The sequence below is a fragment of the Oncorhynchus keta genome, chromosome 33 (assembly GCF_023373465.1).
Source record: "Oncorhynchus keta strain PuntledgeMale-10-30-2019 chromosome 33, Oket_V2, whole genome shotgun sequence".
In the NCBI taxonomy this organism is placed as follows: domain Eukaryota; kingdom Metazoa; phylum Chordata; class Actinopteri; order Salmoniformes; family Salmonidae; genus Oncorhynchus; species Oncorhynchus keta.
The window spans coordinates 4,281,112-4,297,438 of NC_068453.1; the positions used below are offsets into that span (position 1 = coordinate 4,281,112).

At 42.0% G+C, this 16,327-nt stretch overlaps 1 protein-coding gene and 1 long non-coding RNA gene across 4 annotated transcripts in view; both read left to right on the forward strand.

The window, feature by feature from the left end:
• Window positions 1-16,327, forward strand: part of LOC118366069 (uncharacterized) — a 232,255-nt gene that overhangs the window by 97,529 nt on the left and 118,399 nt on the right. The gene's annotated exons all lie outside the window — the stretch shown is intronic.
• The window catches only part of cblb (Cbl proto-oncogene B, E3 ubiquitin protein ligase), a 146,441-nt gene that overhangs the window by 90,971 nt on the left and 39,143 nt on the right, over window positions 1-16,327 (forward strand). For both annotated transcript variants that reach the window (XM_035748412.2, XM_035748411.2), the window contains one exon: window positions 4,062-4,265. In XM_035748412.2, coding sequence (XP_035604305.1) covers window positions 4,062-4,265 — 204 coding nt within the window. The remainder of the gene's footprint in view (window positions 1-4,061; window positions 4,266-16,327) is intronic.

The following is a 16,327-nucleotide window of genomic DNA, read 5'->3' on the forward strand; positions in this document are numbered from 1 at the left end:
GTGTCATATATTTGTGGTGGATTCATTTGTTTATTTCTTTCAGCGATGTGTGTTAATAACCCTTTCATATTGGAGGTGGTCCTGATATACAGTAATTACAGATACACATCTATAGATACTGTACACATCACAAACAGACAGCTATGTATCATGTGCAAATACTGTAATATAAACCTATGAACTTGGTAATGCAGGGGATACAGAGATACATAAGAAATGATCTTGGGCACAGTTAGTTTTTTTCTGTTTTAGTACACAAGCCTTACCCATCTCCTCCCTGTATGTAGGGCCCTATAAAAATCCGCTTTACAAAGAATGCGGACAGAATCACGGAATCCAGACATTAAAAACGGAAATTCAACTATATTGAAAAATATATTGAACTCAATTTTGTTTTTCTATTAAAAAAGGGTGTTCTTGAGAGCGAAAATCTGAAAAAACAAAGAGAAACAGAGAAAATATTCACCCAATTTTATAGGGCCCTATGTATGGTTGATGTCAAGTTAGGGATGGTTTTAGAATGGCTTAACCCATCCCTTAATATTTCTCTATCTATTGCTCCACCAGTGATTCCCATGGCTCCATCTGAAGTGGGCCCAAGGGCACGTATCTGTGTGTATGTGTGTGTGTGTGTGCCTTTGTCAACGCAGTGATGTCAGGTGTGGGCCGTGTAAGTCATAGAGGGAACCTCTGTTCTCTCTATTTTATGACTAACTAAAAACCCCAGATATGTTCCAGTTGAGTCAAATACGGGGGGGGTTCCCTTGTCACCTTAACCTACTCAACAAGGACTTCTGGTACTACTTATTATTTAAAAAAATTAAAACATCTGCCATTACTCAAAGATTCTTGATCACATCCTGTTATTTGAACTTAAGAAAGTTTCTTAAGGCAGAAGGGGTGGGCCCTGGGGGGATTTGAATGAACATTCTGATTTTTGGAAAGGACGTGTTTGCGGGGCTTCTCTTCTGTTGTGATCAGCTGTGGTTGTTTTTGGCCAAGAGCGGTGATGCATATATTTTTACACATTTACTGTAATGTACAGTATGTACATACATGGCTCTGCAACTCTGAATCTTCTGATTTGATTGATCAGATTAATATCTAACCTAGGACCAAAATGTACATGTCATATGACTGGGATCGTCTGCATTTACTATACCTAGGGTTGCAAAATTCTGGGAACTTTCAATAAATTCCCTGGTTTTCCAGAAATCGTGATTGGAGGATTCTGGATTTCCTGCTTATTCCCGCCTGATTACGGAACCCTCCAGTGGTGTAAAAATTACCCAATTGTTATACTTGACTAAAAGTAGAGATACCTTAATAGAAAATGACTCAAGTAAAAGTAAAAGTCACGCAGTAAAATACTACTTGAGTAAAAGTCTAAAAGTATTTGGTTTTAAATATACTTAAGTATCAAAAGTAAATGTAATTGCTAAAATATACTAAATTATCAAAGTAATAGTAAAAGTACAAATAATTTCACATTCCTTATGCTAAGCAAATCAGACTGCTCTATTTTCATTTCATTTCTTTAAATTTAAGGATAGCCAGGGGCACACTTCAACACTTTGACAATCATTTACAAACAAAGCATGTGTGTTTAGTGAGTCCGCCAGATCAGAGGCAGTAGAGATGACCAAGGATGTTCTGTTGATAAGTGTGTAAATTAGACCCTTTTCCGTCCCTGCTAAGCATTCGAAATCTAAGGATTACTTTTGGGTGTCAGAGAAAATGTATGGAGTAAAAAGTACACTATTTTCTTTAGGAATGTAGTGAAATAAAAGTTGTCAAAAATATAAATAGTAAAGTAAAGTACAGATCCCCCCCAAAAAAAAATACTTAAGTAGTCCTTTAACCTTTCTAGGGTAGGCGTTACACTAGCGGAACCCCTCAACAACATTCCGCTGAAAAGGCAGTGCTCGAAATTCAAAAATAATTTTTTTGAAATATGTAACTTTCACACATTAACATGTCCAATACAGCAAATGAAAGAAACTTCGTGTCCAATTTCAAAAAGGCTTTACAGTGAAAGCACAACATATGATTATGTTAGGTCAGAGCCAGGTCAAAAAAACACACAGCCATTTTCCCAGCCAAAGATAGGAGTCACAAAAAGCAGAAATATAGATAAAAATAATCACTAACCTTTGATGATCTTCATCAGAGGACACTCATAGGACATCATGATACACAATACATGTATGTTTTGTTCAATAATATGCATATTTATATCCAAAAATCTCAGTTTACATTGGCGCGTTACGTTTAGTAATGTTTTGATTCCAAAACATCCGGTGATTTTATAGAAATAATCATAATAAACATTGATAAAAGTGTTATTCACAGAAGTAAAGATAGACTTCTCCTTAATGGAACCGCTATGTCAGATTTCAGAAAAACTTTACGGAAAAACATAATCTGAGTACGGCGCTCAGAGCCCAATCCAGCCAAAGAAATATCCACCATGTTGGAGTCAACAGAAGTTAGAAATAACATTATAAATATTCACTTAACTTTGATGATCTTCATCAGAATGCATTCCCAGGAATCCCAGTTCAACAATAAATGACTGATTTGTTCCATAAAGTCCATCATTTATGTCCAAATAGCCACTTGTTAGCGTATTCAGCCCAGTAATCCATCTTCATGAGGCGTGAGCACTTCGTCCAGACAAAAACTCGAAAAGTTCCGTTACAGGTCGTAGAAACAAGTCAAACGATGTATGGAATCAATCTTTAGGATGTTTTTAACATAAATCATCAAAAAGGTTCCAACCGGAGAATTCCATTGTCTGTAGAAAAGCACTGGAACGAGAGCCAACTCTGTCGGGAGCGCGCTTCACGAGCCTGAGACACTCTGCCAGACCCATGACTCAATCAGCTCCAATCCCCCCCTCCTTTATTGCAAAAGCCTGAAACAAGTTTCTAAAGACGGTTGACATCTAGTGGAAGCTTTAGGAAGTGCAGCTTGACCCCATAGATACTGTGTATTTGGTAGGCCAAGCTTTGAAAAACTACAAACCTCAGATTTTCCACTTCCTGGTTGGATTTTTCTCAGGTTTTCGCCTGCCATATGAGTTCTGTTATACTCACAATTTTAGAGACTTCAGAGTGTTTTCTATCCAAATATACTACTAATAATATACACATGTTAGCATCTGGAACTGAGTAGGAGGGAGTTCACTCTGGGCACGCTATTCATCCAGAAGTGAAAAAGCTACCCCCTATCCCAGAATGGTTAAAGTATTTTTTCTAAAGTACTTTACACCCCTGGAATCCTCCAACCAGAATTTTGGGGAAACCAGGGAATCTATACTATCAGAAACAATGTGTTGCGTTGTCAGCCGATGCTGAATGTGTCTTTAGGGCTGCCTGCGTGAAATGTGTCCGTGGATGGACAGGCTCACGGGAGGCCAGTTTTTGAGGACAGGGGATTTTTCTGCAGTGTCAGTGAGCCTGACCAGCCTCCCACTCTAATTAGGATTGGTTTCCAAAAATGCTTTGATGCCTTTCGCAAGTCCCCAACCAGATATATGTCTGCCACAATCAGGCTTTTGTTCTTGTAAATATCGCCTGCCTTTGATTCACTAAAGTTGAAACAGAGGGAAATCTCATCATGAAAGATGGAAGCCTTTTATTTATTTATTTTTAGTGCTGATTGTTTTCCTCTGCCATGTGAAATCTGTATTCGGGGCACTGAGGCTTGTAGATTGTCAAAATGGCTTCCTTCTTAATGTGTGTGCATGTCTTCACTTTACTCTGCCAGTGCTCTTTTTAAGGGGGGAAAGGAAAGATGTCTTACCAAGGCCTACAGGTTCTTCTGAATGAAACCATGTGTCCCAGCTGTCTACAATTGCCTCTCTTGCTTTAGATCCCACAGCGTCCGTGCGTGTGTGTGTTGTATGCCTGAATGTGTATAGTTTCTGGGCATGTGCATGTGGGATTGCATTTATTTGAATGTTCGATTCATTTACTTACTTATGTATGTAGGCCTATATACTACAGTGCATCTTTTAGCTGCAAATGTACTAAAGCTTGATGTGTGTTTCTCGACAGGAGTCGGACGGACAAGGGTGCCCTTTCTGCCGGTGTGAGATCAAAGGCACAGAGCCTATCATCGTGGACCCTTTTGACCCGCGCAACACAGGGGCTAAGTGCTTCTTCCTGGATGACTTTAGCTTGCCTATGCTCGACCTGGACGACCTGGACGAGGATAGAGAGGACTTTCTGGTCATGAACAGACTGGCCTCCATCAGGAAGGTACTTCACACTTCATTTACTATCACTTTTAGTCGATCATTATACTCCGTAATTGTGTGAATTAATTAATTTATTTGAAAAATATAAAATACATATAGAGTTGCCTCAGCCATGTGAGTACAATAAAATACACACACAAAACATTATAGAGGATTTAAAAATCAAGGTAGCGCTTCATAACAATTTCACGTAATAAAGCATTTATAATGGATTAGTAAATCGTTTCTTTATCATGTATTAATCCTTACTCCCACATTGGTAAATGCCAGTAACGTAGTTATTCACACATAAACAACCTTTAAAAGTATTTACGAATGATTCACAAGATCATTAATAAGATGTTTTATATAGGTCCTTACATTATAAACCATTTACTAACTAGTCATTAGTCAAGTCTTTTTGTGTGGCCTCATCTAAAGTGTGGGACATTTTTAGTTTATAAATACTTTAAATCAAATCCAATTTTATTGGTCACACACACATGGTTATCAGATGTTTTTGCGGGTGTAGCGAAATGCTTGTTTTCAATGACCAGTGTAATTTCATACAAAAATATGGATATGCCATTGGTAAACATTCAAGCAGTAACTGATGATCCCAAAGGTCTCAAAATGTCCCCTTGAACATATCAATGGTTAAACAATAAGCATACAATACAGAGGATGTCTTTGCTTTTATTCCTAAACAGTCACACTGTTGTAATAGTGTGATTTGTAACTTCAGACACCCTTAATGCTGACTAAAACAATGTTTTAGTCCAAAAATGCTAACATAAGTGTTTCTTGACTGTGACTTTTCTACCAAAACCAAAGTGTGGATTGCAGTCACTCTTTAGATCAGTCTAATCTTGGTTAACCCAGAACTAAAATATTGCGTCATTTGGTCAGCTGTATGATTAAGTTCTGGGTCCATACGTGTTAGAAACCTGGAGTTCCAGTTGGCAAAGTCTCCACCCTCGCGAAGGGAAACTCGCAGCACCCTCTACCTTAATCGCATATCAGTAGTAATGAAGGAATAGAAATCCACTGGAGAAAACTGTCCAGCCCAGCCAGCTGTTGTGTGTAGGCTACATCTCCTTTCTGCGTTTTATGATCAGTTCAATGAGTTATTTAACTAGGCAAGTCAGTTAAAAACAAATTCTTATTTACAATGACGGCCTACCCCAGCCACAACCTCCACTAAACAAGACGACGCTGGGCAAATTGTGCGCCACCCATAATGGAACTCCCAATCACCGCCAGTTGTGATACAGCCCGGGATCAAACCTGGGTCTGTAGTGACGCCTCTAGCACTGCAATGCAGTGTCTTAGACGGCTGCTCCACTCAGGATCCCACACAGGTTGCTGGCTCGGACTCAGGTCTGAGGTAGAAGTGGTCAGGACAGGGTCATAGTAAACGCCATTGTCGCAATCACTTCAGCTGGTTAGAGGGGGTGAGGCTCACACTGTTCTATGTCGATCCCTTCCATAGTTACCATCTGTTGTCACCTTCGCCATAACCTCGAGAGGGGAAAGACTAGAACAACAGCTTAGTTTAGTGCATTTCTGATTCAAGATATCCAGATGAACTATTCACTGTCTGACAATATTACGTCTACCAATATTCTTAATACTAATGTCTAAGGCAAATGTCAAAGAAAATAACAATACACAGTTGAAACCATTTTTGAAAATTGGCTTATATTCCTCTATCATCTTGGCGATCTCAATGCAGAGTTCTGGGAGTTAGATGGCTAATCCTTAGGGAGAAATCCTGACCATCCAGCAGACCCAATCTGGTGAGATTTGTACTGATGCAAGACAAATAAAATAACAAACACAACAAAACAAACAAAACAATAACAGCAATACAGTCATTGCCAAAAGTTTTGAGAATGACACTATTAATTTTCACAAAGTTTTCTGCTTCAGTGTCTTTAGATATTTTTGTCAAATGTTACCCTGGAATACTGAAGTATAATTACAAGCATTTCATACGTGTCAAAGGCTTTTATTGACTATTACATGAGGTTGATGCAAAGAGTCAATATTTGCAGTGTTGACCCTTCATTTTCAAGTCCTCTGCAATCCGCCCAGGCATGCTGTCAATTAACTTCTGGGCCACATCCTGACTGATGGCAGCCCATTCTTCCATAATTAATGCTTGGAGTTTGTCAGAATTTGTGGGTTTTTGTTTGTCCACCCGCCTCTTGAGGATTGACCACAAGTTCTCAATGGGATTAAGGTCTGGGGAGTTTCCTGGCCATGACCCAAAATATCGATATTTTGTTCCCCGAGCAACTTATCAATTTTGCCTCATGGCAAGGTGCTCCATCATGCTGGAAAAGGCATTGTTCGTCACCAAACTGTTCCTGGATGGTTGAGAGAAGTTGCTCTCGAAGGATGTGTTGGTACCATTCTTTATTCATGGCTGTGTTCTAAGACAAAATTGTGAGTGAGCCTGCTCCCTTGGCTGAGAAGCTACCCGACACATGAACGGTCTCAGGATGCTTTACTGTTGGCATGACACAGGACTGATGGTAGTGCTCAACTTTTCTTCTCCGGACAAGCTTTTTTCTGGATGCCCCAAACAATCGGAAAGGGGATTCATCAGAGAAAATGACTTTACCCCAGTCCTCAGCAGTCCAATCCCTGTACCTTTTGCAGAATATCAGTCTGTCCCTGATGTTTTTTTATAGAGAGAAGTGGCTTCTTTGCTCCCTGTCTTGACACCAGGCCATCCTCCAAAAGTCTTCACCTCACTGTGCGTGCAGAAGCACTCACACCTGCCTGCTGCCATTCCTGAGCAAGCTCTGTACTGGTGGTGCCCCGATCCCGCAGCTGAATCAACTTTAGGAGATAGTCCTGGCGTTTGCTGGACTTTCTTGGGCGGCCTGAAGCCTTCTTCACAACAATTGAACCACTCTCCTTGAAATTCTTGATCATCCGATAAATAGTTGATTTAGGTGCAATCTTACTGGCAGCAATATCCTTGCCTGTGAAGCCCTTTTTGTGTAAAGCAATAATGACGGCACGTGTTTCCTTCCAGGTAACCATGGTTGACAGAGGAAGAACAATGATTCCATGCACCCCACCCTCCTTTTGAAGCTCCCAGTATGTTATTCGAACTCAATCAGCATGACAGAGTGATCTCCAGCCTTGTCCTCGTCAACACTCACACCTGTGTTAACGAGAGAATCACTGACATGATGTCAGCTGGTCCTTTTGTGGCAGGGCTGAAATGCAGTGGAAATGTTTTTTGGGGGATTCAGTTCATTTGCATGGCAAAGAGAGACTTTGCAATTAATTGCAAATCATCTGATCAGTCTTCATAACATTCTGGAGTATATGCAAATTGCCATCATACAAACTGAGGCAGCAGGCTTCGTGAAAATGAATATTTGTGTCATTCTCAAAACTTTTGGCCACGACTGTACACTTCTTCATATAAAACACGTTATCCTTTACGTTATCCTGTTCTCTGTCTGTAAGTTAAAGGTTACCTGCTTTGGTCCGCATGACATAGTCTCAGCACTGTCTGGTAACAATCCACATACCCAACAATCTGATACATTCTGTGGTACAGAGACATTACTAGCTATTTGTAAGAAAGTGTTTGACCCGGGGAAAACGTCAATCCATTTGGAGTAACTGTCAACCATTACCAACATATATGTGACCCGTTTCAGGAAACTATTCGTATGTTGCGGGTCACTACTTAACAGGAGAGCAGTTTGAACGTAGCTTTTTTTTTAACAAAACATTTTTGGGGGCAGAAATGCCTTCTCGAACATGTGAACTTCCATGTGTCTTAAAATACCTCTTGGCGCACCGATCCCTTTAGCGGGATCATTTTCGTCGACATCCTCTGAATTGCAGAGCGCCAAATTCAAATTAAATTACAAAAAACATTACATTTTCATGAAATCACAATATACCAAAACACAGCTTAGCTTGTTGTTAATCCACCTGGCATGTCAGATTTAAAAAAAGCTTGACAACGAAAGCAAACCAAGCATTTATGTGAGCACAGCTCTCTCAGCAGACAAAACATTACAAACAGCTAGCAGCAAAGTAGATGGTCACGAAAGTCAGAAAAGCAATAAAATGAATCGCTTACCTTTGATGATCTTCAGATGTTTGCACTCAAGAGATTCCCAATTACACAATAAATGTTTGTTTTGTTCAATAAAGATTATTTTTATATCCAAAAACCTCCATTTGGTTGGTGCGTTTTGTTGAGTAATTCACAGGGGCGTGCAGGCCACGACGGGCAGACGAAAATTCCAAATAGTATCCGTAAAGTTTGTAGAAACATGTCAAACATTTTTTATAATCAATCCTCAGGTTGTTTTTACAATAAATAATCGATAATATATAAACCGGACCGTAGCTTTTTCAATAGGAGAGAGAGAGAAAATGACTGCTCCAAGCCCCTCTCCCTCGCAAAACTCTGGGGACACACAGCTATCCACTGACGCGATGTGATCATTCTCGCTCATTTTTCAGAAGAAAAGCCTGAAACTATGTCTAAAGACTGTTCACTCCATGTGGAAGCCATAGGGCAAGGAATCTGGTTGATATCCCTATAAATGGAGGGTAGGCATGCAATGGAACAGAGGTTTCAAAATAACAGCACTTCCTGGTTGGATTTTCCTCAGGTTTTCGCCTGCAATATCAGTTCTGTTATACTCACAGACAATATTTTGACAGTTGTGGTAACTTTAGAGTGTTTTCTATCCTAATCTGCCAATTATATGCATATTCTAGCTTCTGGTCCTGAGAAATAGGCAGTTTCATTTGGGCACGTTTTTCACCCAAACATCAAAATACTGCCCCCTAGTCTCAAGAGATTAATAACCAACTTGTATGCCATCTGTAAATACAAATACAATTTTTTAATTACGAGCCTAGTTGGCAACCTTCCCGCCAGCCATGATTGGCTGAGATAATGAGTGGGCTGGACATGCCGAAAGATGAGTTTGGATTGGTCTGCCACGCTTCTGTCTATTTGAGCTGGTAGGTAATCCTGTTTAATGCAGCTTTTTTTATGTATCGCCTAGAAAAGTGTTGCTCTCCACTTTCTGAGTTTTGAAATCAATGGAATTCGAGTATGATAGCTAAGGAGATGGAGAAAACACCTATCTCCGGATTACATTTGTATTTTTCACCTTTATTTAACCAGGTAGGCTAGTTGAGAACAAGTTCTCATTTACAACTGCGACCTGGCCAAGATAAGACATAGCAGTGTGAACAGACAACAAAACAGAGTTACACATGGAGTAAACAATAAACAAGTCAATAACACAGTAGAAAAAAAATAAGAAAAAAAAGAGTCAATATACATACATTGTGTGCAAATGGCATGAGGAGGTAGGCGAATAATTACAATTTAGCAGATTAACACTGGAGTGATAAATGGTCAGATGGTCATGTGCAGGTAGAGATACTGGTGTGCAAAAGTGCAGAAAAGATAAAAATAAAAACAGTATGGGGATGAGTTAGGTAAATTGGGTGGGCTATTTACCGATGGACTATGTACAGCTGCAGCGATCGGTTAGCTGCTCTGATAGCAGATGTTTAAAGTTGGCGAGGGAGATAAGAGTCTCCAACTTCAACGATTTTTGCAATTCGTTCCAGTCACAGGCAGCAGAGAACTGGAAGGAAAGGCGGCCAAATGAGGTGTTGGCTTTAGGGATGATCAGTGAGATACACCTGCTGGAGCGCGTGCTACGGGTAGGTGCTGCCATCGTGACCAGAGAACTGAGATAAGGCGGAGCTTTACCTAGCATGGACTTGTAGATGACCTGGAGCCAGTGGGTCTGGCGACAAATATGTAGTGAGGGCCAGCCGACTCGAGCATACAGGTCGCAGTGGTGGGTGGTATAAGGTGCTTTAGTAACTAAACGGATGACACTGTGATAAACTGCATCCAGTTTGCTGAGTAGAGTATTGGAAGCTATTTTGTAGATGACATCGTCGAAGTCGAGGATTGGTAGGATAGTCAGTTTTACTAGTGTAAGTTTGGCGGCGTGAGTGAAGGAGGCCTTGTTGCGAAATAGAAAGCCGACTCTAGATTTGATTTTTAGATAGATTTCACAACTACTTCAGGAGTTGAGACACGTTCTTCAGGAATGACATTTTTCGAAAAGAATTTGGTCAGAGAATCCACATACACACACCTGGGGTCCCATTCCCCTGATTAGAGGGACAGAAAGTTGTTGAAAAATAATGATACAAATAAAAATAATAGCACCAAGAATAAAATACACAAGAATGAACTTAAATTGTATTTGTCACATGCATCGTAAGCAACTTGTGTAGACTAAGCAACATGTGGGACTTCCCAACAATGCAGAGAGATAAAATAGAAAAAATAGAAAAAGGAATAAATGCTCAACGAAGACTTGCCTGTGTACACACCCATTTTAAAATAAACATTATGTGGAAACCATATCGCACTGCAGTTTGGTCCGATAATTATTCCAGCGAACGTGACAGAATTTCCATCAAACCAGGACCTAGCAGCGTGCCCAAAGAGGGGAAGGATTTCTGGACATGGAAAGAAGTGATGTGGAGATGCGAAACCCTTCCTTGGCGACAGACGGAAGGAGATTATGGAGGACAGCGACGACGACAGGGTTTATGGCTACAGAAAGCCCAAGGACGACCCCAAGTCTTTTGGGGGGGGGTGGCACATGGAGCTAGTGGCTGAGCAGAGGGAAGAGGCAGAGACTGTCAGGGAGGCAATGGCGTAGTTGGGAGAGAGTGAGATGAGAGAGATGTTGTGCAAGTGTATTATGCTCAACATCTGACCAGAGGATCCAGTTAGCAGTCTGGTGCAATATGTGCCGGTTCCACGCTTCTGGAGTCAAGTGCACCTCTCCAGTCCGGTACATCATGTGTCTCTTCCTTGCACTCTCCCTCAAGTGTGTGTTCCCAGTCAGGTGCGTCCTGTGCCTGCTCCTCGCACTCTCCCTGAAGTGCGTGTTCCCAGTCCGGTGCGTCCTGTGCCTGCTCCTCGCACTCTCCCTGAAGTGCGTGTCCCCAGTCAGGTACGTCCTGTGCCTGCTCCCCGCACTCGCCCTGAAGTGCGTGTCACCAGTCTGGCGCCACCTGTGCCGGCTTCACACACTAGGCCTCCAGTGCGCCTTCCCAGTCCGGTGCGACCTGTGCCGGCCCCACGCATCAGGCCTCCAGTGCTCCTCCCAATTCCAGAGCTTCCGGCGACGGTTCACAGTCTAGAGCTTCCGGCGACGTTCCACAGTCCGGGTCCTCCAGCGACGTTCCACAGTCAGGAACCTCCTGAGACGGAACATCCCAGAACCTCCTGAGATGGTCCACGATCCGGAACCTCCTGAGACGGTCCACGGTCCGGAACCTCCTGAGACGGTCCATGGTCCGGAACCTCCTGAGACGGTCCATGGTCCGGAATCTCCTGCGACGGTCAACAGTCCGGAACTTCCAGCTCCATGGCCGGAGCCTAACCATGCGCCGATAACCAGTCTAAGCCCGGCGTCCAGTCCAGCTCCAAGGTCAGAGTCTTCTTCTGCACCTAGGTCCAGTCCAGGCACAGTTTTCAGCCCGGGTCCATGGCTGGATCCATGGGATGAGCGGGTTCTTCGGCCCGCACCAGAACCGCCCCCGATGCTGGCGGATCCATGGGATGAGCGGGTTCTTCGGCCCGCACCAGAACCGCCCCCGATGCTGGCGGATCCGCGAGCTGAGCGGGTTCTTCATCCCGCACCAGAGCCGCCCCCGATGCTGGCGGATCCACAAGCTGAGTGGGGGCCACGACCTGCACCAGAGCCGCCACCGATACTAATCACCCCCCTACCCTCCCCATTTGTTTCAGGTTTTGCGGCCGGAGTCCGCACCTTTGGGGGAGGCACTGTCACACCCTGACCATAGAGAGCCTTTGTTTTTCTATGGTATAGTAGGTCAGGGCGTGACTGGGGTTTTTTCTAGTTATTCTTTTCTATGTGGGGTTCTAGTTTAGTTTTTCTATGTTGGTGTTTGGTATGATTCCCAATTAGAGGCAGCTGTCTATCGTTGTCTCTAATTGGTGATCATATTTAAGAAGCATTTTTTCCACCTTTGTTTTATGGGATATGGTTTTGAGTTAGTGCACGTAGCACCTCTGTTGTTACGGTTCGTTGTTTGTTTCGTTCTTTCTTTTTTGTTTTGTGCGTTTTAAAATAAATATCATGTGAACACCATAACGCGCTGGTCCGATAATTATTCCAGCGAACGTGACAGTATGTGTGTGGGTTTTGTGTGAGGGTGTCTGAGTGTGTATATACAGTGCCTTTTCGCAATTTTTTAAATGTATTAAATCTCCAGAAATGTTCAAGTCCAGGCTCTGTCCAGGCCACTCAAGGACATTCAGAGTTCCAAAGCCACAACTGTCACGCCCTGATCTGTTTCACCTGTTCCTGTGATTGTCTTCACCCCCTCCAGGTGTCGCTTATTTTCCCCAGTGTACTTATCCCTGTGTTTCCTGTCTCTCTGTGCCAGTTCGTCTTGTATGTTTGTCATGTCAACCAGCATGTTTTTCCCCTAATCCTTTCGCTATTCTCTTATTTATAGTCTTCCCGGTTTTGACCCCTGCCTGACTCTGAACTACTTTTCCACCTTCCTGATCATCCTGCCTGCCCTGCCCTTGATTCTGCCTGCCCTTTGGTACCTTTTGGACTCTGAACTTTTTTCCTGTCCACGACCATTCTCTTGCCTTACCCTATTGGATTAATACATATTGTAAGACTCCAACCATCTGCCTACTTTGTCTGCATCTGGGTCTCGCCTGTCATGATAACTCCTGCATTGTCTTGGCTGTGTGCTTAGGGTCGTTGTCCTTTTGGAAGGTGATCCTTCGCCCCCAGTCTGAGGTCCTGAGCGCTCTGGAGCAGGTTTTCATCAAGGATTTCGCTGTACTTTGTTCCGTTCATCTTTGCCTCAATCCTGACTAGTCTTTCAGTCCCTGCCGCTGAAAAACATCCCTACAGCATTATGCTGCCACCACCATGCTTCACCGTAGGGATGGTGCCAGGTTTCCTCCAGACGTGATGCTTGAAATTCGGGCCAAAGTGTTTAATATTGGTTTCATCGGACCAGATAATCTTATTTCTCATGGTCTGGTAGTGTTTTGGTGCCTTTTGACAAACTCCAAGCGGGCTGTCATGTCAATACTTATTTTCCACCATAATTTGCAAATAAATTCATAAAAAATCCTTCAATGTGATTTTCTGGATTTGTTTTCTTCTCGTTTTGTCTGTCATAGTTGAAGTGTACCTATGATGAAAATTACAGACCTCTCTCATCTTTTTAAGTGGGAGATCTTGCACAATTGGTGGCTGACTAAATACTTTTTTTGCCCCACTGTATAGGAGGCTAAGTTCAACTACCAGGGTCAATTGGAGTGCCAGTATGCATTGCCTTCATAGGCCTGCAGTAGCTAAGCCTAATAATAGCCATACCATACCAAACCTTCACAAAGGTTGCTTAACTTTATTAGGGTAAAAGTAATAAGCACAGCAGGGCCGGTATGCAAACGTGTGGCGTGCCGGCATTTGCCCCACCACAATTGACTTGGTTTATAAAAAATATTGACACAAAAGCGTTGGAAAGAGGGACAAAGTAATGTTTTTATGTTTTCATCCTTTCCAGGATTTTTTTTAACCATTAGAACAATTCCGATCCCATCACAGCCTGTATAAAACATTTTTATACAGGTGATTTATTCCTATGACATACTTGGAGTTTTACTTGGTTAGGTTAGGTTACCAGATAAGGAGAAACTCTGGGCCCCAGGAAAAACATTTCCCCCCACCACTCTGGTACTTGTTGTGCCACCTCTGAAATTACCAGACAATGTTAGAAATTAAAAAACATATTCTATTTGTATGGTTTACTATCTCAGCATTTTGACTTACGTATCTAAACATTTTTAGATAGTATCTGCATTTTTAAAAATGGTGTGGGAATATGGGCTTCCATAGTTTTACGTATCTCGGTGAAGCCTTCTGACAGCAGCTACTGTGACAATTTCAGAATGTAACAGGCTGTTACTGCACTTTCAGGTAAAACAATTTTAGCTGGTTCAAAAACATTGCTCTGCTATTACCATTTGTACTGTAAGAGTATTGCGTTTGACACAGTTCTTTTTACACTGGATGGGGGCGCTCAAGACGTGATCATTTCGCAAGTTCACACAACAGTATTGTCTCTCCAAAATCGATAACTCTCGAGAACCTCTCGAAAATGGCCCTTTGCTATCGCCAATGTGAAACGGTCTAAAAGTGTGATCTTGGACAAGGTCTGTGTCACGCCCTGACCTTAGAGAGACTTTTTATGTCTCTATTTGGTTTGGTCAGGGTGTGATTTGGGGTGGGCATTCTATGTTTTTATTTTCTATGATTGTGTATTTCTATGTTTCGGCCGTGTATGGTTGTCAATCAGGGACAGCTGTCTATCGTTGTCTCCGATTGGGAACCATACTTAGGTAGCCCTTTCCCTCCTTTCAGTGTGGGAAGTTAACTTTGTTTGTGGCACATAGCCCTTAATTAAGCGTCACGGTTGTTTTTGTATTGTTCATTTTTTTTGTCGGCGTCATCCTAATAAAAAGGAATATGTACGCTGCGCATTGGTCTACTTCATTTTACGGCCGTGACAGTGTGACTATGGCCTCTGTGCTCAGTCAACTTAACTCACATGCTGTCAAGTAGAATTACCCAGCGATTAATTAAATGGACTACTGCCATTTATCTACGTATCTACTAACTAAATATGCAGGACGTTGAACTTGTGTGTCAGAATCACTGAATAGGATAGTTGTATTTTGTGTTTTTTTTATGCAGGTCTGGTCAAACTATGATGAGTTACTAAGCATTCTGTCAGTTCAATTGCTGTCTGGTATTAAAAAAATGTAGCGTCAGTTCAATTGCTCTCTGGTATAAAAAAAAAAGTAAAGTCAGCGCAATCTCAGAAATGCCACATTTCAGGATTCCAAACAGTACTTGTCATGTCATGAAACATCATGCTGTGCCAGGAAGAGAAAGGATCCTGTTCAATGCTACAGACTCTGGTGATTAAGTGGCTAATGCTACAATTTGCTGATTAGCCATAGAGTAAGTGTCGTCCAACCCCGGAATGCCGAGTTTGCCTACTCATTCCAGGGTTTTTATTTATTTTTACTATTTTCTACATTGTAGAATAATAGGGAAGACCTCAAAACTATGTAATAACACATATGGAATCATGTAGTAGCCAAAAAAGTGTTAAACAAATAAAAATATATTTGAGATTCGAGATTCTTCAAAGTAGCCACCCTTTGCCTTGATGACAACTTTGCACACGCTTGGTTTCGTATTATTATTATTATTTTTTAAAATTTCACCTTTATTTAAGGTAGGCCAGTTGAGAACAAGTTCTCATTTACAATTGCGACCTGGCCAAGATAAAGCAAAGCAGTGCAGCAAAAACAACAACAACACAGAGTTACACATAAACAAATGTACAGTCAATAACACAATAGAAAAATCTATGTACAGTGTGTGCAAATGTAGAAGATTAGGGAGGCAATAAATAGGCCATAGAAGCAAAATAATTACAATTTAGTATTACCACTGGAGTGATAGATGTGCAGATTATGATATGCAAGTAGAGATACTGGATTGCAAAAGAGCAAGAAGATAAATAACTATATGGGGATGAGGTAGTTGGATGTGTGATTTACAGATTGGCTGTGTACAGGTACAGTGATTGGTAAGCTGCTCTGATAGCTGATGCTTAAAGTTAGAGAGGGAGATCTAAGTCTCCAGCTTCAGTGATTTTTGCAATTCGTTACAGTCATTGGCAGCAGAGAACTGGAAGGAAAGGCGGCCAAAGGAAGTGTTGGCTTTGGGGATGACCAGTGAAATATACCTGCTGGAGCGCGTGCTACGGGTGGGTGTTGCTATGGTGACCAGTGAGCTGAGATAAAGTGGAGCTTTTAACTAGCAAAGGCTTATAGATGTCAATGGAGACAGTGGGTTTGGCGACAAATATGTAGCGAGGTCTAGCCAACGAGAGCATACAGGTCACAGT